The 27,547-nt window shown below is 37.1% G+C and overlaps 1 protein-coding gene across 4 annotated transcripts in view; it reads left to right on the top strand.

Moving 5' to 3' along the window:
- The window catches only part of Ptprq (protein tyrosine phosphatase, receptor type, Q), a 205,736-nt gene that overhangs the window by 32,471 nt on the left and 145,718 nt on the right, over positions 1–27,547 (top strand). For 3 of the 4 annotated variants that reach the window (NM_001370987.1, XM_017313938.2, XM_006513635.2), the window contains exons 11-17: positions 975–1,139; positions 1,242–1,421; positions 1,987–2,094; positions 2,309–2,590; positions 20,105–20,287; positions 21,028–21,129; positions 24,971–25,091. In NM_001370987.1, the coding sequence (NP_001357916.1) occupies positions 975–1,139; positions 1,242–1,421; positions 1,987–2,094; positions 2,309–2,590; positions 20,105–20,287; positions 21,028–21,129; positions 24,971–25,091 (1,141 nt within the window). The remainder of the gene's footprint in view (positions 1–974; positions 1,140–1,241; positions 1,422–1,986; positions 2,095–2,308; positions 2,591–20,104; positions 20,288–21,027; positions 21,130–24,970; positions 25,092–27,547) is intronic. The other variant, NM_001081432.2, reaches the window with a different exon arrangement.

Raw genomic sequence — 27,547 nt, 5'->3', positions numbered from 1 at the left:
AGGTTTTCAAATGTCACTAAAGGTAAATAGGTCAGAAAGTTACAACTCTAGTGCACGGTGCAATAAACAGGTGTAGGTGTCCCTGGTATGTGGTGATGTCATTAGTGCACACACTTGCTCTTCGGGGTCAGTGAATCTTATTGTTTCTAAAAGGAGAGCGTAATAGAAGGCAAATAGAAGGCACACAGGTGATACGGTGTTTCTTTGGTTTCTATAAAGTGTTAGATAGGAATAATATGTACTTCATTGCCTCATTCCCAAATAAAAATGTTATGCTCTTCCATTCATGGTAGAATTAATAAAAGAAAATTACATTTCAGTCAAGACATCTTTACTTCTCTTCTGCAAAGCCAACAGGGGCAGCACTAAAACCTAGAAGACCCACAGCTGCTCTTCTGTATATTTTAAATTTAGCTTAGATCCTTATTAAAATTTCACAGGCAAAATTTATAAATAAACTAAATATCTCAGACTTTTTTTTTTGTAAGGACACACATGTGTCAGTTAAGTGCTAAGCAAGAATGCTTGCTTTAAGCAATCACTGGGACTAGCGAATGTATAATAAATTTTGAGTCTAAGTAAAATGCTTATTTCTTGAAGTGTGCAATTAAAATTTAGTGTTGACTCGTAATGTTCCTTTCTTATATTGTTGCCTAGTGTTTGCTTCCAGAAAACACAAAGCAACAACAAGAACCCTCAGCCTGTCTTTGTCGATATGTTTTTTTTTTTTTCTCAAAACAGTGCTATCATGTTCCAAAACATTGTATGAGAACTTACAAAATGATATTATGAGAACAAAATGTTTATAGGTATGGGGGAACCTAGAATTCATAAAACGTTCATATATATTAGGAGTCATATATCTGCTATTTTCTATGTGAAACTGTATGAAGATATTAATTGCTAGGTTGCATCGAGAAAAAATAATTTTGATGGTAGAACCAAATACCCCTTTTTCTCTTGTTGATTTCCAGTAGTGGCCACCAGGAATCAGTATATGACTGACATTGCTGCTGAACACCTGTCTTATGTTATCAGGCGGCTTGTACCCTTCACTGAGCACACGATTAGCGTATCTGCTTTCACTGTCATGGGCGAAGGACCACCAACAGTTCTCACTGTTAGGACACGTGAGCAAGGTACAAACACATTTCCTTTGAAACAATTGCTTGAAAATATTATGTATGAGATTAATACTTTGGCTTTGTTATTCCTATTAATTGTTCATTCTTCTCTTCAAGTGCCAAGCTCCATCCAAATTATAAACTATAAAAATATTAGTTCTTCATCTATTTTGCTATATTGGGATCCTCCAGAATATCCCAATGGGAAAATCACTCATTATACAATCTATGCAATGGAACTGGATACAAACAGAGCCTTCCAGATGACTACTGTAGATAACAGCTTTCTCATCACAGGTAGAAGGAAAAGTTGTGTTTCTTTTTGCACACCTACTCTTCTAATGGACAATGTGCACTCTATACACCTTTAACTCTACAGAACATATTCCGGATTTTGTTGATGTGTGTTATATGGATATCTTAGAAATGTTTATGGAAATAACAACACATGTTTCTTTATATCTATTCACACAAATTTAAAAGGATATTATCAAAGCTTTTACAGACATACACCTAACCTAGGAAATATTGTATTATTGAGGACTTGAATGAATGAGCCCACTTGAAAATCAGCTGAGACAATTCAATTGACAGGGTGTGTGTGCCAATTCTCCTTGCTGTGTGCCAAAACCTTTTTTCCAGCTTTAGGTTACTGCCTTAACATTACAGGAAAGATCACTGATACCATCTGTATGGAAAACCTTAATGCCCAAGGAATTTGGGAGAATAGGAGTATATGAGACCTGACCTAGAGAGCCAGTCCTTTTAATAAAGTATTTCCATGGGCCCTATGGTAAATGGCACTAATCTAAGAATGTTATTTTTTTTGAAGATTTTAAACAATAGTTCTCTTGTCATTTAGGGTTGAAGAAATATACAAGATATAAAATGAGGGTTGCTGCCTCAACTCATGTTGGGGAAAGTTCTCTGTCAGAAGAAAATGACCTCTTTGTGAGAACTCCAGAAGATGGTAAGAATAAAAAGTATATTTATAATTTAAAAAGGAAGGAAGGAAGGAAGGAAGGAAGGAAAGAGGGAAGGGATGAAAAGAAAGAATGAAAGAAAAGAAGGGAAAGAAAGAAGGGGTATCATTCTCTTACTGACTCTACCTCATGGCTGCTTCAGTGTCTAAAACAACAAACCTGAAGAAACACATGTTTTAAGTTGTGTTCTATTCTTCCCAGAGCCAGAATCATCACCTCAAGATGTCAAAGTAACTGATGTGTCTCCAAGTGAACTGAGCTTGACCTGGTCCCCACCTGAGAAACCTAATGGGATCATTATTGCCTACGAGGTGTTTTACCAAAATGCAGATGCCTTGTTTGTAAAGAACACCTCCACCACGAACATAACTTTAAGTGACCTGAAACCTTACACACTCTATAATATTTCTATCCAGTCATACACCAGACTTGGTCATGGCAATCAGTCATCCTCATTACTTTCTGTAAGGACTTCAGAGACTGGTAAGGTTTACTGTTCATTTGCTTAATAATTCTTAATTATGTAGTAAACCTAGCTGACAATTTCCTTGCTGTTTGCATTTTTATAAGACAAAGAAAAGCCTTCATTGTTATTTTTGATGTAAAAGAAATTTATTCAAATTTTCTAGGAAAAATACATAAGGAATAGGCTCAGGTGTTTAAAAAATTAAGAACTAATTTCCTATATAAAGGATCTTTTAATAAAACTCAGTGAGTTGTTCAAATGAAAAACCATTAAAAAGTACCAAAGACTCATCCAATGTGTCTGCAGACTTTAGCAGAGCAACATTCAGAAGACTAGTTCAGCCTGAGTCTTGATGAACCTCGAGTGGGCAGGAGGATTCTCTAGAGCTTGTTGAATAGATGGGTAGAGGTGTGGTGGAGGAATACCTCAACTAATAGAAATAACACAAGCAAAAAAAATAATTTGTATCTCAGTCTCAGTTGTGATTGAACAATTAGCACAAGACAAACATTTTGTCTGATAATCTTGGTTTATCATTTGTGTTGTGATTGGAGCAGTTGTTACCATTAGGTCAAATCTGCAGTGTATGCTAAGTAAGATGTAATTGTAAAGTTACTGTTTCGTCTACACATTTAAGTGAATACACTTAGACTGATTAGCTTCTGTCTAAATTCCATAGTGCTCTCAATTTGGAGGTCACAAATACTCAAATATTGGCAACCCCATTTAGCTATCCAGATACAATTGTGAAGTTTTCTGTCCTTGACCCTGGAGAATCTAGAAATCTTGCAAGATAGTTTACTACCACTGGGAGTAATGTGAGATTTTCCACAGATTTAATAAAATGAGATTGTCACAACATTTCGGATACAGAATGATGGTCATAATTACAGCTGCAGTATGAAGAATGGCTAAAGGAGTACGTTACAGCATCAAGGGCTCTTACACCCTTGAACTAAACTTAATTGATGTCAGATCACATACTGCCATGCAAGGCTGCTTTTATGAATATTAAACCTTAATGCAGATTTCTGGTAGAGGATAATTGTTCTTTTGTGACTTGGTTTTATTTTACATTGGGCCTTTTTTTTTTTTTTTTTTTTTTTTTTGGTGCCGTTGTTGTTGTTGTTGTTCTGGTTTGTTTTTGAATGGCTGTGGTGTGTTTCTGTTCATAGCTTCCACGTAAGTTATGGCTTTAATTGTGGAGTAGAGTACAGCACTAAGTTATTGTTTTCCATCATGAATAACCGAGGCTCGGAGAGGGTCACTCATTCAGCAAACACTTACAATGCTCCAATATCCTTACATATAGCAGTATGGGAGGAAATGGCTTCCGTTTCCTCTAAAGTTCGCAGTAATTGGTGGGAATTTAATTGCTTAAGGCTAGCCAGCTGGCTAGTGATAAAGCTGCAACCAAGCCCACTAGTCATAGAATGCCCACGTGGCTCTCAAAGCACATACTGAAAAATTACCAAAATGTAGTGACAATCTCGCAGTTCATGGTGGTGGTCAGCTATCTAAGCTCTGCATAGCATGAGGAAGAAAATTATCATTTCACTCTAATGTGATTTTTGAAGAAGCAATATGCTTATAAGATATTTTACTTCTTAAGTGATTATCGTATCAGTGATAGCACATGTTAATGATGAATTACAAAAAAAATGTTTTCTGAAAATTGCAGGCATGTGGTATTTTACTTCATATTAGAAAAAGTACATGAGTTTTCATTCCATTATCTGTCTTATGACTTTAATTGTAAGGCAGGGATAAGTAAATACAAGAATTTTACTTGAGATGTAGTTTAAACTGAGTATTTTCATTCTAGAAAAATATTTAAAAAGAAAAAAAAACATGTTGAACTTTCTATACACAAGGCAAAGTATGACTCTTTTAATAAAATAACCAATAAATCACAGTGGATAATGTAAAGCCAAGGCTTGTCGGTAGGTCTCTTGAGCCCCATTTCAGGGTTCATTTATTAGACTCCTGATCTAGCTATGAAATAACTATGTGAATGGGAAAACCTACCCCTGAGCTTCCGGGCCCACCTGTTCTAGTGGGTCACACAGAGATGGCTTGACAGCCTTCTAATAAGGTGGAGGTCAGCTCATGGAGGATTGTGTTCAACGCCCTAGAGGCTCACTCCCTTGAAGGAGTAGTTTTCATATCTCCTGCACATTTGTCTCCTGTATAGAAGACAGTGGGATACCAGAAAGATTCCCTAGCTCCTGAAGAGAGCTACTAGCTCTACCTCCCGTGACAGAATAAGAAGAGTCTCAAAAGAATTCTAGGATATCATCTGAGGAAGAATGATCTCAAAATAGCTCTTTCTATTCTTAGAGTTTAATAATATTATTAAAATAATTTTTCTCACAAAACACCCATCCTTCACTTAGGGTTTGCATATTGTTGTTGTTATGATAACTCATTGGTGTAATGATGCTGATAATTACAAATAAGGGAATTAATAATCTATTCAAGGACCTTGTCGAATTTACATCATTAGAGCTTACTCTTGGAAGTAATATGTGGAATTCAAACAGGGACGATCAATACTAGCAGATTTGGTGTGCATGCAGGAATGAGTGTGGATGTATGTAGGTTTGCTTTTATTACAGAATATGCAGTTTACAAATGAGGTTAGTTTTCTTATGTTTAGTATACAGTAATTACCAACATAAGAAAATCAATAAAAGTCAAATCCTTTGATGGCATAGACAGATTCTCTTTCCTCCTTACCACATATCTTTCTTTGGGGTAAGCCTTGAAGTAAATATTTTAAACTTTTCTGACTTCGTTAAATCACACTAATGAATATGACACAGATTTATACCAAATTCTGAACGGAATACTATGAATTTTTATGGATGAATGAATAAATCCTTTAAAATTGTCTATGTACTTCCCAATTTTATATACCAATTGTCGTAGGGGATTTTTGTTACAACACTCTTTATTGTAATCATAAACCAAATTGTATCTCTTGTTGTTAGATTATTTCAACTGGCAAATATCATTGTGCTGTTATTGTCAGTGGGAGTAGTCTGAATGCTAGAGGAGAAATTCTCAGTGTGTCTGTCTCCACTCTCAGAAATCAGCGAGTCACCTCTCTGTCTGTGGTCTCAGCTCTGGTTATCTCCTAAGGATAAATGAATAAAATATGAAGACTGCTATGCTGAGTTCAGGGATACATTTTTTGTCCTGGTTACTGATGGTGGGCAAGGAATGCTGGAGGGCCACCTTTGTAAAGTGTCTTTCAAAGTCTCAAGTTAAACTTCATTAAAATTTTATTTCTACCACATCTTAAATAACTTTCCCTACCCCTTATAATTAGAGGATTTTTCTTTCTTAAAATGGAAGGGGAGAGTGATATAATTATATTATAATTAAAATTAATACTTTAAAAGAGTGATATTTTAGTTAAAATAAAATTACATAAGTTCAACAAATATGGTTATTGATTGGTTGTAGTTTTCTGTAGTAGTTTCTATCTGTTTCGAAGAGACGTCCCTTTGTTGAATGTTCAAGATTACACTTATCCGTGGGTTAAGGACAAATGTTTATAGATTTTAGTTAGGGACAGATAATGTTGGTTTAATAAATGAGTTTTTTGTTTTATTCAGTTACTTCTTTGTTTGTTTGTTTGTTTGTTTACTTACTTACTTAATTACTTATTTTAGGTCCTTCTCCAAAAACCATGACTTTAGGAGCTCTGAATAGTTTTCAAGTACCAAGCATGGTCTCATCTTTTAATTTTCTGAGACTGTAATTTAATATCACTACTCCCCTCTCTTTCCTCCCTAAAATCCCTCCCATAAGCCTCCTGCCTCTCCTTGAAATTCATGGCCTCTTTTCTTACTAGCTGTTATTGAATGTTTGTGTATAGAGATAGATAGATGATAGATAGATAGATAGATAGATAGATAGATAGATAGATAGATAGGTAGATAGGTACATAGGTACATAGGTAGATAGATAGAGTGAATGAGATAGAGATAGGTAGACAGATATGATATATAGATATAGATAGATGCAGATGATAAATAAATAGATATGATAGATATTTTAGATAAATAGTAAATAGATGATTGATATAGATGATAGATTAATGATAGCTAGATTGCACAAGCACACACACACACACACACACACACACACACACACAAACACACACACACATTGTATAGCTTGGTATTTTTGTTGAACTCTTAATAGAGAGAGCAGGGACTGATTCTGATATCATTGCCTGGTTTGGGGACCCTTGTCCTATTGAGCTGCCTCATCCAGCCTTAATTTGAGGGGATGTGTCTAGTATTATTACCACTTGATATGCCATGTTTACTTGATATCTCTGGGAAGACTGCCCCCCCACACACTTTAAGGGAAATAGAGTGGATGGATGAAAAGGAGGTTGGGGTCATGAGGAGGTGAGGGACAGGAAAGGACTGGGAGGAGAAGAGGAAGGGGAAACTGTAATCAGAATGTAATATATGAGAGAATAAATTAATAAAAATATTTTAAAGTAGGAGGAAGATGTTTATACATTATTAGTAGGGATTATACTTGTTTAGAAAATTGGTGGTTGTAGACTCTCCTCTTATGGCATAATTTTCTAGCACAGAGTAGTTTGTTAGGTTTCTACTACCAGGCATGGATGTCCTTCCAGTTGAACAGGTCTTAAGTCTGTTTAGGGACCTGTTGATTACCACCAAGATATTTGTGACACTTCTGTACCTGCAGGGTTATTGTGCCAGGATGGTTGTTGATCTAGTTCATGTGCATCATAATTAGGTAGGACTCTTAGTTGCTTCTTACCATTGCATTGTAGCTTCTGGGGCCCAGTCTTAATGCATACATCTACAAGACATTCCCATACCTAAGGCTCAGAGAATATTGTTTAAGAGTAGGCAGAAATATTTTAAGAACCGGAGGACCAGGGAGTTTGCTGTGAGATTGTATCTCTTGGTAATACTAGAAATTACATCTGTAAAGTCTCACCAGCATGACTGGCCAAACATGAGTTGACAAAAATTATACCAATCAAAGTGCCAAGCTGGATAGAGAAAGCTCATGAGGTATTAATGGAGAAAGCCTCAAGCCTACCTAAAGAACTACAGAAAAGAGGCGAAAGATGGGAGCAGGAAAGGTGGTCTTCTGTAGGGAAAAGAACACCAATTGGTTGTCTAGTGTAAAATCGTCATCCCTTAAAACACAGGTACATGTAACATTATATGAACTGAACAGGATACATATCTCTATCTCCCTATCTCTATCTATCTATCTATCTATCTATCTATCTATCTATCTATCTATCTATCTATCTATCTCTTTCTTCCTTTCTTCCTTTCTTTCTTCCTTCCTTCCTTCCTTCCTTTTTTTCTTTCTTTCTTTCTTTCTTTCTTTCTTTCTTTCTTTCTTTCTTTCTTTCTTTCTTTCTTTCTTTCTTTTCTACCTATCTATCATGTGAAGAAAAATATCCATTTTTTAAAAAAAATTTTAAAATTTCAGTGGAGTACCATTTTAAAGATACCTTCTTTTGATTCTGTGGATTTTCTTAATGTCTGTTTATATTACCTCTTACATTTCTGATTTTGTTAATATATGTCTAATTTTGCTGATCTATGATATTTATATGTACATATACACACATACCTCTACATATTCATGAGATAATAGTGAGAAAAGAGGCCATGGATTTGAAAGAGAGTGGGAGGGGATTTGTGGGAGTGCTAAGAAGGAGGAAAAGGAAGGGAGAAATGCTGTAATTAAGTTATAATCTAAAAAAGAAAAGTGTGTAATTTCATCACTTCTCCCCTTTCCTTTACTGCCTGGAAAGAGTCCCATTTCACCTCCCTCCTACTCCAACCACGGATTCCCTCGTTACTCTCCTAAAATTCATAGCCTTTTGCCCTTTCATTATTATTTTATTGTTTTGCGTGCGCACACACACACACATACAAATAAATATATATATGTATATATATATATATATATATATATATATACATATATATATATATATATATATATATATATACATATATATATTAACCTGTTGAGTCTGTTTAGTGCTGCTTGTACATATATGATTTCACGGATGACCACTTGATGTTGGATAATGAATTAGGATACCTATGCCTAAAGAAGACCAATTTTCTCTCTCTCCGCAGTCATTAATTGTTAAATAGTCCCTGGTGGGATTTTTTTTATTAGGTATTTTCCTCATTTACATTTTCAATGCTATCCCAAAAGTCCCCCATACCCACCCCCCAATCCCCTACCCACCCACTCCCCCTTTTAAGGGTCATTTATATATCCTATCATAGCATCTGAAAATAATGATACTTTAACTTCTTCATTTCCAATTTGCATCTTCTTTTTTTTTAAAGATTTATTTATTCATTATATGTAAGTACACTGTAGCTGTCCTCAGACACTCGAGAAGAGGGAGTCAGATCTGGTTATGGATGGTGTAAGCCATCATGTGGTTGCTGGGATTTGAACTCAGTACCTTTGGAAGAGCAGTCAGTGCTCTTAACCACTAAGCCATCTCTCCAGCCCCAATTTGCATCTTCTTCATCTCTTTAAATGTCTTATTATCTAGCTAAGACTTCAACTCCTGTATTGAGTAAGTAAGAGAGTGGGCAACCTTGTCTTGTTCTTGATTTTAGTGGAATCGCTTTGAGTTACTCTCCTTTTACTTTGGCATTGGCTGTGGTCTTGCTGTAAACTGCCGTTGTTATGTTACATTATGTCCCTTGGATATCTAATATCTCCAGGACTTTTATCAAGAAAGGGTGCTGGATTTTGCCAAAGTTTTGTTTTGTTTTTTTGTTTTTTGTTTTTTGTTTTTGCATCTACTGAGATGATAATGTAGGTTTGTAGGTTTTTATTTTCTTTCTGTTTTTTATATGATGGATTACATTTAGTTATTTTTGTGTATTGAAACATCCCTGCATCTCTGGGGTGAAGCCTATTTAATCATAGTAGATGATCTTTTCCATGTGCTTTTGAATTTGGTTTGCAAGTGTTTTATTGAGAATGTTTGCATCTATGTTCATGAGTTCTGTTTCTTTGTTGACTCTTTCTGTGGTTTAGGTATCAAGGTAACTGTGGCCTCATACAATAAATTGGGCAATGTTTCTTCTGTTTCAGTTTTGAAAAATAATTTGAGAAGTTTTGCTATTAACTATTCTTTGAAAGTCTGGTAAAATTCTGTGCTAAATGCATCTGGCACTGGGGCTTAGGGTCGGGAAACTTTAGTTATGACTTCTGCTTCAATAGGGGTTATAGGACTGTTTGTATTTAGAATATATTGTATGAGAATAAATTTCCTTTCAATTAAGAAGGGAAAAGTATTGCAATGTCCTGTTGGAGGACATTTCCTTTGATGAATAGGCATGTCCTTCCCTATATTGTCTAACTAGTCCTGACTTCAATTCTACTTTGTCAGATATTAGCATGGTTCCATCAGCTTGATTCTTAACAGTATTTGTTTGGAATAACTTTTTCCTACCTTGTTACCCTGGAGTGATGTCTATCCTCGCTGCTGAAGTATGTTTTTTTTTTTTGGATGCAGCTGAATTGTGGATCCTTTTATCACATCCATTCTGTTATTCTGTCTTTTTATTGGGGACTTGAGACTGTTGATGTTCAGAAATATCAATTTGCAATGCTTGCTGATTCTTGTAATTTTCTAATGTGTGTCTGTGTACATGCCCACATGTGTGCGTTCAGGGTGTTTCTCCTCCTTTGACTTGCTGATCCTGGGTTATTTATTTCTTGTGTTTTTCTGGGTGAAGTTAACCTTTTTAGATGGGAGTTTTCTTTCTAGCACTTTCTGTAAGGTTGGATTTGTAAATAGATATTGCTTAAATTTGGCTTTAACATTGATTATCTTATTTTTCCATTTATTGTGATTTAAAGTTTTGTTGTGTATACTTGTCAGCTGGAATCTGTGGCTTCTTAGGGTCTTAGGACATTTTTTAAGGCCCTTTGGCTTTTAGAGAATCCATTGTGAAGTCAGGTGTAATTGTAGTTGGTCTACCTTTATACGCTACTTGTCTTTTTCTTATGCAGCTTTTAACATTCTTTCTTTGTTCTGTATGTTCAATGTTTTTATTATTATGTGTCAATGTGAATTTCTTTTTTTAGCCCAGTCCATTTAGTGCTCTGTATGCTTCTTGTACCTTGACAGACTTATTGTCTTTTAGGTTAGGGAAGTTTTCTTCAGTGATTATGTTGAAAATGTTTTCAACCCCAGTTTTCTCTCCTTCCTCTATTTTTAGTATTCTTAGATTTGGTCTTTTCATACTGTTACAAATCTTTTGGGTGTTTGGTTGAAGGATTTTTTTTTTTTTTTTAGATTTAACGTCGTTTTTGATTAGGTATTTATTTCTTCTATTGTATTGTATCGTTAATGCCTGAGATTTTCTCTTCCTTCTCTTATACTCTGTTGGTGAAGCCTGCCTCTAAGCTTCCCATTCAAATTCCTAAATTTTTCATTTTTAGATTTTCCTCAGTTTGAGTTTTTATTGATTCTACTTCTGCCTTCAGAGCTTGATCTGTTCTATTCATTTACTTCCACTGTTTGTTTTTTTGCTTTCATGGATTTCTTGAAGAGATTTATCTAATTATTCTTTAAGGACATTTATCACATTCATAACAGGTATTTAAAGTTTTTGCCTCATGCCTAAGCTGCATTGCAATACTCGGGGACCTACTGTGGTTAGGTTGCTGGGCTCTAGTGGAGACATTTGTCCTTATGTTATTGACTGTGTTTTTATGCTAGCTTCTAGGCATCTGGGTTTGAGAAGATTTTAATTCTAAGTGCTGACATCTGGTCTTGATTTTGTTGGGTGGACTCCCCTCCCCCTTGTTTTCCCTTCCCTTTCTTTTTCTTAGGAAGGCATGGTGGCTGTATATTGTCTAGTTGGGATTCTTCTAGGATCTTGCCAGGTTTTACCACTGGAGATCTCAGGTACTATGTTTTTCCAGGTTATGAGCATTGTAGGTGATGACAATTAGGAATTGGGGTGGGAAAGGAGGGATGATTGAAAGGATCCATAGGAGGAAAGAAATGAGGGTATTCCAGCAGGATCTGCTTAGTTCCCTGTGAATGGGGGTAGCGTGTGAGAAAAGACCCCAGCAGGTTATCTGCTACAGCGTTCCCAATAAGAATAGGTGGTGGGACTGAAAATCTGAAGCTTGCCTACCTGGCTTGCTGGCCTACTCGCTTCTCTGTCATGCTTGGCTGGAGGGTACCCTGGGAAAGTCTGCTGGGGTTGGGGACTGGGATAACAGACTGAATAGAGATGAAGATTAGAGAAGAAGATCTGAATGATCCACTGGAGATGGGGCAAAGACAAGAGTGATATCGTAGCAGGCAGTTTGTTACAGAATTAGGGGTGAGACCAGAGGATTGGATTTAGAAAAAAGGAGGGAGGGGTGAAGATCTGCTGCTTCTCTGGCCTGAGTAGCCTGTGAGTTCCCGAGGGATGAATGTTAGAATTGAGTGCTGGGATCATGGGATGAACCTGGGGCATGGGAAGATCCTGGATGAAGGTCCTGTGATCTGCTGGGGTTAGGGGTAGAGGGGATTCGGAGGCTACAGTAGGAGGTCTGCTACAGAGCTGGACTTAGAAGTGGGGGGAATGGACATGGAAGGAGAGGAGGGAGTGAAGAAAATCAGCACTTAGGCTGCTCTGTTTCCCTCACTGGGTGCAAATGTGAAATTCCTGTTTTCTAAATTGAGAGTGGTATTAAGTCACCCATTAAATAGATTTTTATGGATTCTGTATTGTGTGCTATTGTCTTTGAAGGGGCTGCATTTATAAAATGAAAAGAAATATATTTTTCTAAATTGTTATAATTAATTAATTACATCTCCAAAAGTGCCCCTTATTCTATCCCCTCCTGGCAGAATTCCTCCCTGATCCCTCCTCCCCTTTGGCCTCTGAGACAACAGCTTCCCTCCTCCCCTGTATCTCTTTATGCTGGTACATCAAGTCTCTTCAAGATCAGACACATCCTTTCCCACTGACCAGACAAGGCAGCAATCTGCTACATATGTGTCAGTAGCCTCGGACCAGGAGTGTGTGCTCTTTGGTTGGTGGTTTGGTCTCTATTAGCTCCCAGGGGTCCAGGTTAGTTGACACTGTTGGTCTTCCTGTAGGGTTGCCATCTCCTTGAGGGCCATCAATCCTTCCTCTAACTTTTCCATAGGTGTCCCCGACCTCCTTACAATGTTTGTCTGTGGGTATCTTCATCTGTCTCAGTCAGCTGCTGAGTAGTCTCTGAGGAGCTGCTATTCTAGGTTCTTGTCTGCAAGTAAAACATAGCATTATTAATAGTGTGAGGGATTGGTGCCTGCCTATGGAATGAGTATAAAAATCAGCTTGTCACTGGTTGGCCATTCCTTTACTCTCTGCTCCATCTTTGTCCCTGCATTTCTTTCAGACAGGATCAATTTTGTGTCAAAAGTTTTGTAGGTGGGTTGGTGTGCCCATACTGCCACTGGGGGTTCTGTCTGGCTTTCTTAGATTTGACACTGTAGAAAAGTCACTGAAAATCACCAGTTAAATCCACTGGGACTTGGAATACTAATACTTTCTAGGGAGAAATGAAAACACACACACAGAAACACACCCATGCATACACACACACACACACACACATACACTTAAGCATACACCCATACCCATGCATGAACATTCACCTATGCATACACACTCACACATGCGTGCGTGCACATGCACACGTGCGTGTACACACACACACACACACACACACACACACACACACACACGCATGGACACTCACCTATTCACATACACACATACATTCACACACAAGCGTACATACACACCCATGCATGCTAACATGCACACACTCATGCATACACCCAAATGAAAAGAAAAATTATAAGATCATTTAAAAGTGAGGCAGAGAACAAGTCTCACTAGGGAGGCTTTATTTACCGAGAGACATTATAATGATATAAATGAGGAAAAATAAAGACAAAATGTACTATAGAAGGAGAAATTGCCAAATTTTGAGGTAGAAAGAAATGTTCTGTGTTTAAAGAACAAAACCCTTGTAATTTTCTTGTTGCTGGTAGGAAGTAGGCTATTCACTCAGGTGTAAATAGAGGTGGGCAGAAATAGGAAGAGCTGTTTCCTTGGTGCCAATCTAGGAAGTCCCATAATTCTTGCTAAGGAGAAACTACTGCACTTGATAGGATTAAACTTTTGGAAGGTTTCTGCTGAATTCAGTATATGTGGGAACAAAGTAAATCATATACAATTACCAAGGATTGTTTATCTGAGGATCTGAATGGAAGATCGTGCCTTTTATTGTGATGGAGAAATTCAAGGAAGAAGTCAGTTTACAGAATATTCAGTTTTCTTTTAGGGCCAGTAAACAAATATGTTTAAATCTCAAAGAACCCATAAGTTGGCAGATATTGCTGTATCACGGATATACAAAGCCAAAGGAAAGGAAGTCTCTTGAGGATGAGGAGAGCGAAATAGGGCAAGAAGCATAAAATACTGTGGATTAGATATTGGGGCATCAAGGAGGAATCAGTGAAGACTAAGCAATAGTCACCCATAGGTGGGTGAAAAACTTGGGGAAAACTCCTCTATTTGCACCTAGAAGCCACTTACTTTTTAAAATTTATTTTTATATTAAATATTTTCTTTACTTACCTTTCAAATATTATCCCCTTTCCTAGTTTCCCCTCTGAAAATCCCATACCCTCCCCCTCCCCCTGCTCCTCAACCTACTCACTCTTGCTTCCTGTCCCTGGTATTCCCCTATACTGGGGCATAGAACCTTCACAGGACCAAGGGTCTCTTCTCCCATTGATGACTGCTAGGCCATCTTCTGCTACATATGGAGCTGGAGTCATGAGTCCCACCACGTGATTTCTTTGATTAATGGTTTAGTCTCAGGGAGCTCTGAGGGTACTGGTTAGATCATATTGTTGTTTCTCCTATGGGGCTGCAAACCCATTCAGCTCCTTGGATGCTTTCTCTAGCTTTTCATTGGGGACCCTGTGCTCCGTCTAATGTATGGCTGTCAGCATCACTTTTGTATTTCTCAGGCACTGGCAGAGCTTCTCAGGAGACAGCTTTATCAGGCTCTTGTCAGCAAGCTCTTGTTGGCATCTGCAATAATGTCTGGGTTTGGAGGTTGTTTATCGGATGGATCCTCAGGTGGGGCAGTCTCTGGATGGTCGTTCCTTCAATATCTGCTCTGAACTTTGCCTCTGTAACTCCTTCCATGGGTATTTTGTTTCCCCTTCTAAGAAGAATTGAAGTATCCACACTTTGGTCTTCCTTCTTGAGCTTCATGTATTTTGCAAATTGTGTCTTGGGTATTCTGAGCTTCTGGGCTAATATCCACTTATCAGTGAGTACATATCATGTGTGTTATTTTGTGATTAGGTTACTTCACTTGGATGATATCCTCCAGATACATCCATTTGCCTAGGAATTTCATAAATTCATTGTTTTTAATAGCTGAGTAGTACTCCATTGTGTAAATGTACCACATTTCTGTATCCACCCCTCTGTTGAGGGACATCTGGGTTCTTTCTAGCTTCTGGCTATTACAAATAAGGCTGTAAGAACTTAGTGGAGCATGTGTCCTTATTATAAGTTGGAACATCTTCCGGGTATATGCTCAAGAGTTGTATTGCTGGATCTTCTGGTAGTACTATGTCCAAATTTCTGAGGAACTGATAAACTGATTTCCAGAGTAGTTTTATCAACTTGCAGTCCCACCATCAAGGGAGGAATGTTCCTCTTTCTCCACAACCTTGCCAGCATCTGCGGTCACCTGAATTTTTGATCTTAGCCATTCTGACCAGCATGAGGTAGAATATCAGGAATGTTTTGACTTGCATTTCCCTGATGATTAAGGATATTGAACATTTTTTTTAAGGTGCTTCTCAGCCATTCAGTATTCCTCAGTTGAGATTTCTTTGTTTAGCTCTGTACCCCACTTTTTAATGGGGTTATTTGGTTTTCTGAAATCTAACTTCTTGAGATCATTTTATTTATTGGATATTAGCCCCCTATCAACTTTAGGATTGGTAAAGTTCTTTTCCCAATCTGTTGGTTGCCTTTTTGTCTTATTGATAGTGTCCTTTGCTTTACAGAAGCTTTGCAATTTTATGAGGTCCCATTTGTCGATTCTTGATTTTACAGTACAAGCCATTGGTGTTCTATTCAGGAATTTTCCCCCTGTGCCCATATCTTCAAGGCCTTTTCTCACTTTCTACTCTATAAGTTTCAGTGTCTCTGGTTTTATGTGGAGTTCCTTGATCCACTTAGACTTGAGCTTTGTACAAGGAAATAAGAATAGATCAATTTGCATTCTTCTACATGCTAGCCAACAGTTGAGCCAGCACCATTTGTTGAAAATGCTTTCTTCTTTCCACTGGGTGGTTTTAGCTCCCTTGTCAAAGATCAAGTGACCACAGGTGTGTTGGTTCATTTCTGCGTCTTCAATTGTTTTCCATTGATCTACCTGTCTGTCATTGTACCAGTACTATGCAGTTTTTATCACAATTGCTCTGTAGTACAGCTTTAGGTCAGACATGGTGATTCCACCAGAGGTTCTTTTATTGTTGAGAAGAGTTTTTGCTATCCTAGGTTTTTTGTTATTCCTATGAATTTGCAAATTGCCCTTTCTAACTCTGTGAAGAATTGAGTTGGAATTTTGATGGGGATTGCATTGAATCTATAGATTGCTTTCAGCAGGATAGCCATTTTTACTATATTGATCCTGACAATCCATGAGCATGGGTGATCTTTCCATCTTCTGAGATCTTCTTCAGTTTCTTTCTTCAGAGACTTGAAGTTCTTATCATACAGATCTTTAACTTGCTTAGAATCACAACAAGGTACTTTATATTATTTGTGACTATTGTGAAGGGTGTTGTTTCCCTAATTTCCTTCTCAGCCTGTTTATTCTTTGTGAGAGAAAGGTCACTGATTTGTTTGAGTTAATGTTATATCCAGTTACTTCACTGAAGTTGTTTATTAGGTTTAGGAGTTCTCTGATGGAATCTTTGGGGTCACTTATGTATACTATCATATCATCTGCAAATAGTGATATTTTGACTTCTTCCTTTCCAATATATACCCCTTTGATCTCCTTTTATTGTCTAATGGCTCTGGCTATGACTTCAAGTACTATATTGAATAGGTAGGAAGAGAAGGGATAGGGCAGCCTTGTCTAGTCCCTCGTTTTAGTGGGATTGCTTCAAGTTTCTCTCCATTTAGTTTGATTTTGGCTACTGGTTTTGTGTGTATCACTTTTACTATGTTTAGGTATGGGGCCTTGAATTCCTGATCATTCCAAGACTTTTATCATGAATGGGTGTTGGATTTTGTTAAATGCTTTCTCAACATCTAATGAGATGATCATATGGTTTTTGTCCTTGAGTTTGTTTATATAGTGGATTATGTTGATGGATTTCCATACATTGAACCATCCCTGCATCCCTGGGATGAAGCCTACTTGATCATGATGGATGATTGCTTTGATGTGTAGAAGCCACTTATTTACAAAGTCAAAAGCTCTGCATGATTGAAGAGAGATAGCACCATGCATCTTATGCTGTGCTAATAGGGGATGTTATTAGTGACTGAAATAGGGTATAATTTTTAGGGGAAATACCAACTGAAATTGTGATTTAGAGATTATGGTATGTAAGAGAGGGTAGAATTTCAAGAAATATAGATATTAAGTGAAGGATAGAATGGAACTATATTTGAGGGGGTAAGTATATACAGAGGCTGACTTTATTTTTACCATGATATGTATTACAGTGCATGTGCATTCACATGCATTTCTAGGTCATTTTAAGTGTAAAGTCTGAATTGACAGGGGAATATAATCTAGAAGAAGGAAAAAAGAAAGGCTTTGGTAAGTAGTAAGGAGGGTATGAAATTTATACAGATTTATGGTAGAAATAACTCTTCTTCTTCTTCTTCTTCTTCTTCTTCTTCTTCTTCTTCTTCTTCTTCTTCTTCTTCTTCTTCTTCTTCTTCTTCTTCTCTCCTTCTCCTTCTCCTTCTCCTTCTCCTTCTCCTTCTCCTTCTCCTTCTCCTTCTCCTTCTCCTTCTCCTTCTCCTTCTCCTTCTCCTTCTCCTTCTCCTTCTCCTTCTCCTTCTCCTCCTCCTCCTCCTCCTCCTCCTTCTCCTCCTTCTTCTTCTTCTTTCTTCTTCTTCTTCCTTTCTTTTCTATCAGTGAGATGGGATACAAGCTTATCAGATTATAATAAGGAAGGGAGAATTTATTGGCTTTTGGGGAGTGATGAGGGAGGGTGAAATGCATGTAATAAAGTAAAAGATTGAAGTATCTAAAAGAAATAAAGGCAACAAGTAGTGAAAAATATCTACTTATAATTTCAGGCTTAAAAATTCAAAAGTGCCTGTTCCAAGGGGGAGATATTTCATGTGGGAGTTTTCAGCTGTTCCACTTGGAATGTGCATGCATGATCAAATTGGGTCACACAGAAAAGTCAGAAGCTGGAGTTGGTAAAGAAGGCTGTGAACTTATTAAAGGAGATGCTGGGAATTAGCCTGAGAGTAGGCAAATAAGAACACATTAAAGACAATGAGCAATGAAAACTGGGTAAAAAGCAGAGGTTTCGATCAGGAGTGCAGGAGTCAGCAGATGTAAAGGTAGGAGGGAGCAGACAAATGGGGAAAGACTGACAACCATTGAATCACAAAGTCTTAGACATTGCCATGTAAACCAAGTTGAAGCTGAAGTAGAAGGAAACAGTATTAGAGTTAAAGAGATCAAAGGATACAGAGTTTGGGGGATTGAACATACTGTTTGTGCAGGTGTTGACACCTGTAGAGGTGGCAGAGAAAAAGCTAGTTTCCTTGAGTGATAAAACTCAAGATTTCCGAAGGGATGGTGTCAAGAGACTATCTTAGATAATGATACAACCTGTTAAAGTAATGAGACTTAGGGAAGTGCCTCAGTGATGCCTGATGGAATCGGATTGTAAAGGATCAGTGGTTCTTTAGAAAGAAGGAAGTAGAAAATAGCTGTACTCAGAAAGAGGAATCACAACCACAGTCTCTCGAGTCCTAGACCCTAGTGCTATTGAGGTTATGAAAGAAAAGCAAATCCACTATCTGATAATCCTTGGTGCCCATGTCCTCAGTAGATTCAAACTTTTACTTAGATACACAAGACGATGGGAGGAGTTAAGGTGCTTGGTGAAGATTTTGGTCATTACTGCAGATTGGTTTTAGGTAGAACTAAAGATTTAGAATTCTTAGGAAGAGATGATAGGATTATATTGCCAGTCATTGTTACTGATATCTACCTATTAAATGTTAATTTTTTTATCAAAGTTTTAGAAGCTTTTACACTCTTGCATCAGCTTTTCTTTAAGTGCCTCAGCTATAATGACCCCCATAACTGGAACACACTGAGAGGACACTATCTACGCTCTCAGGGGTTTCTGCATTTTATTACTCATTTATAAGTAGTAATTTCATGTCTATTATATTTACAATACCAATAATAAAAGGTTAAATTCCTTTCTTCAGAGAGAAGAAAAGTCTTATAATAAAACCATAAAATGCAATAAGGTTCAGATATTTAGTTTGTGTTGTTTAATTGCTCCCTTGAATTGCTATTATTGTTACTGCTGTCTGGAGGAACTTTTAAACCACTGTTGTTGCAACCGTGAGTATTGCTCTCTGATACAGACATACATTCTTTTAAAAATATATCCATTTGTTGCAAAGAAATTTTTCTTTTGCTAAGGGTAAGAAAAACACTTACCTATGGGTATAAAGACAAATAACTAGAATATAGTTAAGGCTGCCCTGAGATCATATACATACACATAACATCATAAAGACTAAGCAGTGTATATTTATATACATATTTAGAAACACACATGCATATGATATGTGTAACTGTAAATATAAGTATTTTTTGAAATTATAATAGACATCATTTCCCCTTTTCATCACCTCAAAAATATTTACATACACACAAAATGAACCCACACTATCTTGTTTATAATTTATTATAATTTAGAGTATTTAAGATATGTTTACTATATCTTTAATATTTAAGATATGTGCATTGTATCTGTTGGGTTTTGGTGTTTTGTTCTTGTCAGTTCTTTGAGTGGACTCTGCTACCAATCCAATCTCTTATGTTAAAATGACTCAAGTTATTTTTCATACATTACTTGGGACTCAATAGTGTATTCACTGTGTGAAAATAAAAATATCAATTTGAAATTCCTCCAAAATTATATAAAGTTTCTCTGAGAAATCATAGCTTGTAGTTTCATTTGAGATGACCTTTCACCCTCTACAGTTGGTAGTTGCTATGGTTTCTTTACACCACACTGTAAAGATGCATAGCACACTGTCATTCTTTGTGTAATGTTTGCATTTACCTACCTTTTTGCAATTGTGCAAAACTTTTATCCAGGCTGTTTTATGAAATTACATCTTCAATTTTTTTCTCTCTAGTACCTGATAGTGCGCCAGAAAATATTACTTACAAAAACATTTCCTCGGAAGAGATTGAGATTTTCTTCCTTCCTCCAAGGAGTCCCAATGGCATCATACAAAAGTACACGATTTACCTCAAGAGAAGTAATAGCCACGAGGCGAGAACTATAGAAACAACCTCTCTCACTCTCACTATCGGAGGTAAAATACAATTCTACTGTTTGATATTTACCATTTTATGGACAGCATGACCACAAAATAGTAACCCAATATGGTAAGATAACTTAATCATGATTATTTATATTACTGGGAGTAAGAACTTTTTAACAAAATAATGTGTGAATTTATGGTAGTCATATGTGAATATATTCTAGGTGTGGTATTTTGTGCAATGTCTTATATCTTATACTCATACGAGAAGGGGTGTTTTCTGTGTGTATATTTGTCTCTGTGTGTGTGTGTGTGTGTGTGTGTGTGTGTGTGTGTGTGTGAGTGAGTGTGTGAGATTGCATTCCTGTGAAGGTTAGAAGACAGTATTGACTGTGTTCATTTTCTCCTCACTGGAGGTAGCGTCTTTTTGTTGTTTGCCCCCAGACTGCATGTGCCCTGTTAGATGGCCTCTGAGCTTCTGCCGATGACGATGACCCTGTCAATATCTCTCATCTTACTGCGGCGACACTGGGGTTACAGTTACACAGTACTGTCCTTGGCTTTATGTATCATCTAGGGATTTTAACTAAGGTTTCCAATATTGCATGTTTACCCACTGAGCTATCCCCTCAGCCCCTTTTGTAGGATTTTAAGTCTGATAATCAATCCTAGTTTATTTAGCTTTTACTTTTGGCAGAGTGTTGAATTGAGAGACATTCCATTATTCACCTCTTGCATATTATTAACGGATCTATTCTTTGTGTTAATTTATTTATTTTACTTCTGTTTAGGACTGAAGAAGTATACCCATTATGTGATTGAGGTGTCTGCCAGTACACTGAAAGGTGAAGGAGTTCGGAGTATGCCAATAAGCATACTGACTGAGGAAGACGGTAAGGCTATATAGTGCATTCTGAAATACATGCATTTTTAGTATTTCAAGGAATATAGAGATAATATGGGATGTTTGTGGTACCTAGTCTATAGATTGGAGACATATGCAGAATGGAAGCTAGTGCAACATTTTTTTTCCCACCTAAACTGTAAGCTATACAGAACACCAGTACTATATAAAGATTTCATTGTTATGATTTAAGAGCAGGTATGAAAGATACATTTACATTGTGTAAAATCAGATAGACACACTATTTTTTTTTTTTTTTTGCCTTTGAAGCCAACTGTACTATAAGTACAATTTTATGGGAGACTTTTAAGGATCAAGTTTGAAAATGTGATTATCATATGTGTCCCAACAGTGTTCATCATTTTCTGGCATTTACAGAAGTTTTGGAGTAGAGTCTAAATAACTTTCAACATGTCTTATGTTATTAGGATTAGATAATCAATTCACTTTATATTTTTAGTTTTATCTAGTTATTAACTACAGAGCTTCCCTTGAATGTTAATTTTCTGTTTTAAAAATTGAAAATAATTTTTCTCTTATACAATAAGTCCTGACTACAGTTTCCCCTCCATCCACTCTTCCCAGCTTGTCCCTACTCTCCCCCAAATCTACTCTCCCTCTGTTTCCTGTCAGAGAAGAGAAAACTTCCAATAAACAACAACAAAACAAGACAAAACACCATACAATAAGACAAAGCAAAAGCCTTCTTATCAAGACTGGACAAGGCAACCGAATGGAGGAAAAAAGTCCTAAGCACAGGCAAAAGAGTCCTACACACAAACTCCACTGTTACAAGTTCCACAAATACAAAACCACCAAGCTAGCATCCATACTAAATACACAAGAGAACTTGGTGCAGATTCATGTAGGCCCTCTGCTTGCTGCTTCGGTCTGTGAGCGCATGTGTGCCCTGCTTAGTTGATTAGTGGACCATGTTCTCCTGGCGTCCTCCGTCCCCTCTGAGTCCTGTGTTTTCTCATACATTTTTTTTCCCCAGAAGCTGAATAAAATCACCCCTTCTGGGACCATTCTGTATTGACACCTGAGCAAACCACAGGTGTACATTGCGCTAGGAAGTGACTCCGAGAGACCTGCTTTAGAAGAGTATTTAGAGTTTATGTTTTACATGTTAGGTATTTTTGAAACAATTGGCTTTTTATGTAGAAGGAATCCTTATTCTCATGTTAGGTCAGCCTGGAGGTAGCATACATGTTTATGGTATGTTCCCCCCCCCCCCACCTCTTTTTTTTTCTCTCAAGATGCCAGAAGATTGTATCCTGTGGGTGCTCAGGATCATGAATAACTCATTACTGAGAATGTTACGTGGACACTATTAAAGGGACAGGGTGTTTTCTCTGCACCATCCCCACTTTTGCTTACAATAATAAATTCCATTTTACCTCTCCTCTCCTATACAATTTTCTTGTGTTTTCTACGCTGAAGCATCCTGGCCATGCACACTGGCTTGTCAAAGTCTCTGAAGGCTTTGGGTCATGGGTCAAGACTATCTCATCATTGCTTTTATGCATGATGATTGGTGCATATTGAACCTTTTCTGTATTTTCATCTCTTTTTTACCCCATAGATTAACCTTGCTTATTTAGAAATCATTTTAGCATTTAGTTATTTTGTGGGGTAGAGTGTTCTCATCTAAAGTTTTTACCTAATCAAAAAGTCCCAATCATGACAATTCAAAATCCATTATGACTTAATCAAAGCCAGTGGATATTTATGCTGAGTAGGATGTTTTTACTGCATGAATGCATACTCTCTATTTGAGTTCTGCAGTTGAATCGTACAAGTTATTAAAAATAGGCTGACAGGCAAATGTTCACCTGAATTCATGGCCACATTGCATATACCGAAGAACAAACATTCCTTCTGACTCTTCTTCAACAATTTCACCAAATGGAGACTAGCCCGAGGAAGCTGGATTTTATGAGTTATATGCCTTGACTCAGGAAGCTTTCAGTGTAGATATGGCTGGCCTATGTTTGACAAATGTGTAAACAAGTAATTTATATAATTGTAATTACTAGTAGAAGTGTTTCCGAAAATTATTAACTAAGCCTAATGAGGAAGTGAGGTTTCTCTAGAGCATCAGAGAAAGTAGAGCTGAACCTTTTGTCTGTGCTGTGACCCGAAGGAAGGCAGATGAAGAGGGAGTGAGAAGAGAGCGTGCCAGCAGAAGATCTTTCAAGTGTCCTGATGCTATAATATGCTGAATTAATTATGCTGAAAATGATTTTAATTTAAAAAATCCATTTATTTTTAGTTTTTACTGTGGTGTGTGTGTGTGTATTTCATTCACATATATATTATTCACATATACACACATACATACACACATACACACACACACACACACATTCATGTGTTCTTCCCAAGAATTTTAATGCTTATTATAGAATAAAAATGTGGAGTCACTGGATGTTTGTATCCATATTACTTCCAGTTTTTAAATGACATTCTTTTTTCTTTTCTTTTCTTTTTTTTTCTTTTCTTTTCTTTTCTTTTCTTTTCTTTTCTTTTCCTTTCTTTTTTCTTTCCTCTTTCTTTCTTTCTTTCTTTCTTTCTTTCTTTCTTTCTTTCTTTCTTCTTCCTTCCTTCCTTCCTTCCTTCCTTCCTTCCTTCCTTCCTTCCTCCCTTCCTTCCTTCCTTCCTTCCTTCCTTCCTTCCTTCCTTCCTTTCTTTCTTTCTCTTTCTTTCCTTCTCTCTCTCTCTCTCTCTCTCTCTCTTTCTTTCTTTCTGTTTTTTTTTGTTTGTTTTTTGTTTTTTGAGACAGGATTTCTCTGTGTAGCCCTGGCTGTCCTGGAACTCACTTCATAGACCAGGGTGGCCTTGAACTCAGAAGCCCACCTGCCTCTGCCTCCCAAGTGCTGGGGTTAAAGGTATGTGCCAACACTGCCCGGCGACATTCTTTTTTCTAAAAGTCAACATAAATTATACTTTATAAGTATGCTAAGTGAGTATTTATTGGGTTTACTTTGATAGGTGAATTGGAAGTGATTCTTAGCCCAGGAAACACATGTCTCTAAACAATACACAGACTCATGTGATGTCACTACTCAGCAGCATTTTCCAGTGAGGCGCCATTGGGGGGAAAACAAAGCAGAACCAAACAAATCAGAAGTGGCAACTATAGTTGTCACCACTTCAGTGAACTCATTTCATGAAACGAGCTATTCTCTAGTATAAGAAAGTTGAGGAAACCGAGAGTGATTCTAACCATTTTTCTGCTAGCATACTACCCTTCTATAATGGAGTTTCCTGTGAAACCCATGCAATTATAAAAGACTCATGGACTAGATTTTGATCTTACTCTAGTGATTTCTGACACATCCTGGGGGTTGAGGAATACCATTTGTCCGGATGAGGTCAGTCACTCTCAGTTCCTTCAAAATTTATGCTTATCATTCTTTGAATGTATAACATCTTTTTCTCCCAACTCTTCATTATCTCGGGTGATCTTTTACTATTGGGGACATTTATTCTCACCAATAAAACATTTGCTTTTATTAGAGAATGACAATTTGCCCAAATGTTCTTAAACAGTCAATGAGTCACTGCGACTGACCCATGTTGTATTTTCTCATGAAATACTTTTTTCCATTGACTCACAGGAGCAGATGTTCTAACAGTACCATGAAAATCTCCTTTCATCATTTTATCTGAACATAAGCAATCAGGTTCTTATGTCTATGGAGAGAAGTGCTGAACATGATTCATTTAACACAGAGTTTATCAGAAAAAAAATTCTGTACACTTATATTTTTACATTTTACATATTTATCTAATGAAATGTGTCATTCTTTGTTAAAAATTTTCAGCTCCTGACTCTCCTCCTCAGAACTTCTCCGTGAAACAGTTGTCTGGTGTCACCGTGATGTTGTCATGGCAACCACCCTTGGAGCCAAATGGAATTATCCTCTATTACACAGTTTATGTCTGGTAAGGATTTTTTGGAAGCAGTTCTGAGAACAAATATTAATTTGTAATATAATAGGAATGTAGTGTTTATCTCGGGATGTGAGGCTGCATTAGAGCTCTGATTATTAATAGGTGGGATAAAATGCATTTTTATTAAGAAACAGGTTTTCATCATATTATGCAGTTGGTCAGGGAATAAAAATCTTTGCAACTAAAATTTTTTTAAAAAAAGTATGTTTTTTAAAGCTATACCAAATGTATACTCTTTAGGGTCTGGAGGATAAATTTACATGATTACAAATGTATGATTTAAAATATTTGATAGTCTTTTGACCTGCTCCATTTCCAACCTGGACTGGTTCACCTCTCCTTAGGTACCCTGGTGGTCCCCACTCCCAGGTGGTCACTGTATTATTGCTGAACTTAGTGCAAACATCAGATCGATTGGCATAGCGTAGAATTCCTGGACTCAAGTGATTCTTCTGTCTCAACTTCTCTAGTAGCTGGGACTACATATGTGAGCCACCGTGCCTGGCTATTTGAAAATTTTAAAACAAATACTTTGCACAACTATTTTCAAGTTAATTTCAATTAATTTTTTTTTATCATGATGAAAGTGAATTTCCATTTTCTTGACACATGGCAAGGAACACTTAAAAAATAAAATAAGTGTGTGTATGTGTGTGTGTGTGTGTGTGTGTGTGTGTGTGTGTGAGATGCACATATATGCAGTGCATACATGTATTTGTTCCTGTGTGATGTGCATACGCAGACTGGAGAAGATGAAGGGTTGTCTTTCTCAAACCTTTATGTTGTTTCCTTGATTTCTTTCTTTCTTTCTTTCTTTCTTTCTTTCTTTCTTTCTTTCTTTCTTTCTTCCTTCCTTCCTTCCTTCCTTCCTTCCTTCCTCCCTCCCTCCCTCCCTCCCTCCTTCTTTCTTTCTTTCTTTCTTTCTTTCTTTCTTTCTTTCTTTCTTTCTTTCTTTCTTTCTTTCTTTCTTTCTTCCTTCCTTCCTTCCTTCCTTCCTTCCTTCCTTCCTTCCTTCCTCCCTCCCTCCCTCCCTCCCTCCCTCCCTCCCTCTTTCTTTCTTTCTTCCTTCCTTCCTTCCTTCCTTCCTTCCTTCCTTCCTTCCTCCCTCCCTCCCTCCCTCCCTCCCTCCCTCCCTCCCTCTTTCTTTCTTTCTTCCTTCCTTCCTTCCTTCCTTCCTTCCTTCCTTCCTTCCTTCCTCCCTCCCTCCCTCCCTCCCTCCCTCCCTCTTTCTTTCTTTCTTTCTTTCTTTCTTTCTTTCTTTCTTTCTTTCTTTCTTTCTTTCTTTCTTTCTTTCTTTCTTTTTTTCTTTCTTTCTTTCTTCCTTCCTTCCTTCCTTCCTTCCTTCCTTCTTTCTTTCTTTCTTTCTTTCTTCCTTTCTTTCTTTTTTGTTTTTTGAGACAGGGTTTCTCTGTGTAGCCCTGGCTGTCCTGGAACTGACTCTGTAGACCAGGCTGGCCTCGAACTCAGAAATCCACCTGCCTCTGCCTCCCAAGTGCTGGGATTAAAGGTGTGCGCCACCACTACTTGGCACTACAGTTTCTTATGTTGTGGTGACCACTCTCCCTAATCATGAAATTATTTTTATTGCTACTTCATAACTGTAATGTTGAAACAGTTATTAATCATAATGCAAATCTATGAAATGCAGGTCATCTTATATATGACCCCTGTAAAAGGGTCATTTGACCCACAAGATGCCACTACTCACAGGTTGAAAACTGCTGCCTTAAAGTCTTCAAAAATGCTGTCTGCTACATGGAGCCATATCTCTAATCAAGAATTCCTCCACCTCCCGTGACTCTCAGATTCCTTCAGCCCAGTTGTAATATTTGCAAATTGTCATTATGCTACCCATTTGGATAGTTTTTTTCTTTTAGTGTGTTTTTGAGAAGGATTCCATTCATTCTGGATGACTATTTCCTTGTCATAAAGGTTTCTCTACAAAAATCCTCATAAGGGCTGATGTGTATTCATTTTGTTCCAACTACCATGCTAGTCACAGTTTGTAGATGAATTATTCAGAAATCTTTATTAATCTTTTACAACTTAAATAATTTGTTCCTCTAAAATCTTCATCATGAAACAGTACTCATTATGTCAATATGATAAGGTAATATTTTCCCTTATTATGTCAACTAATTATGTGTTCTCAATGATGCACAGCCTTTGCTATGGGCAAATATATTAATGAAACAGTTTTATTAGAACACTATACATATATCCGTTCAATGAACTTGTAATTGATACACAATGTTCTTGTAAAGCCATACAAAGCTAATTTATTTGATATATTCTTGAATTCATCTTGGATTTGTTTAACAGTTTTGCCTCTGTATGTGTCAGGAAAACTGAGAGTTAGTTTTCTCCAAAATTGCCAAGGCAATATCCTACAAGGTATAGGTAAAAGGCTATGGAGAAAAGCAACGCTATTACTCTAGCTTATATAT

The sequence above is a fragment of the Mus musculus genome, chromosome 10 (genome assembly GCF_000001635.26).
Source record: "Mus musculus strain C57BL/6J chromosome 10, GRCm38.p6 C57BL/6J".
Classification (NCBI taxonomy): Eukaryota; Metazoa; Chordata; class Mammalia; order Rodentia; family Muridae; genus Mus; species Mus musculus.
The sequence above is the reverse complement of the archived record's forward strand: the minus strand, read 5'-3'. Positions and strand labels throughout refer to the sequence as shown.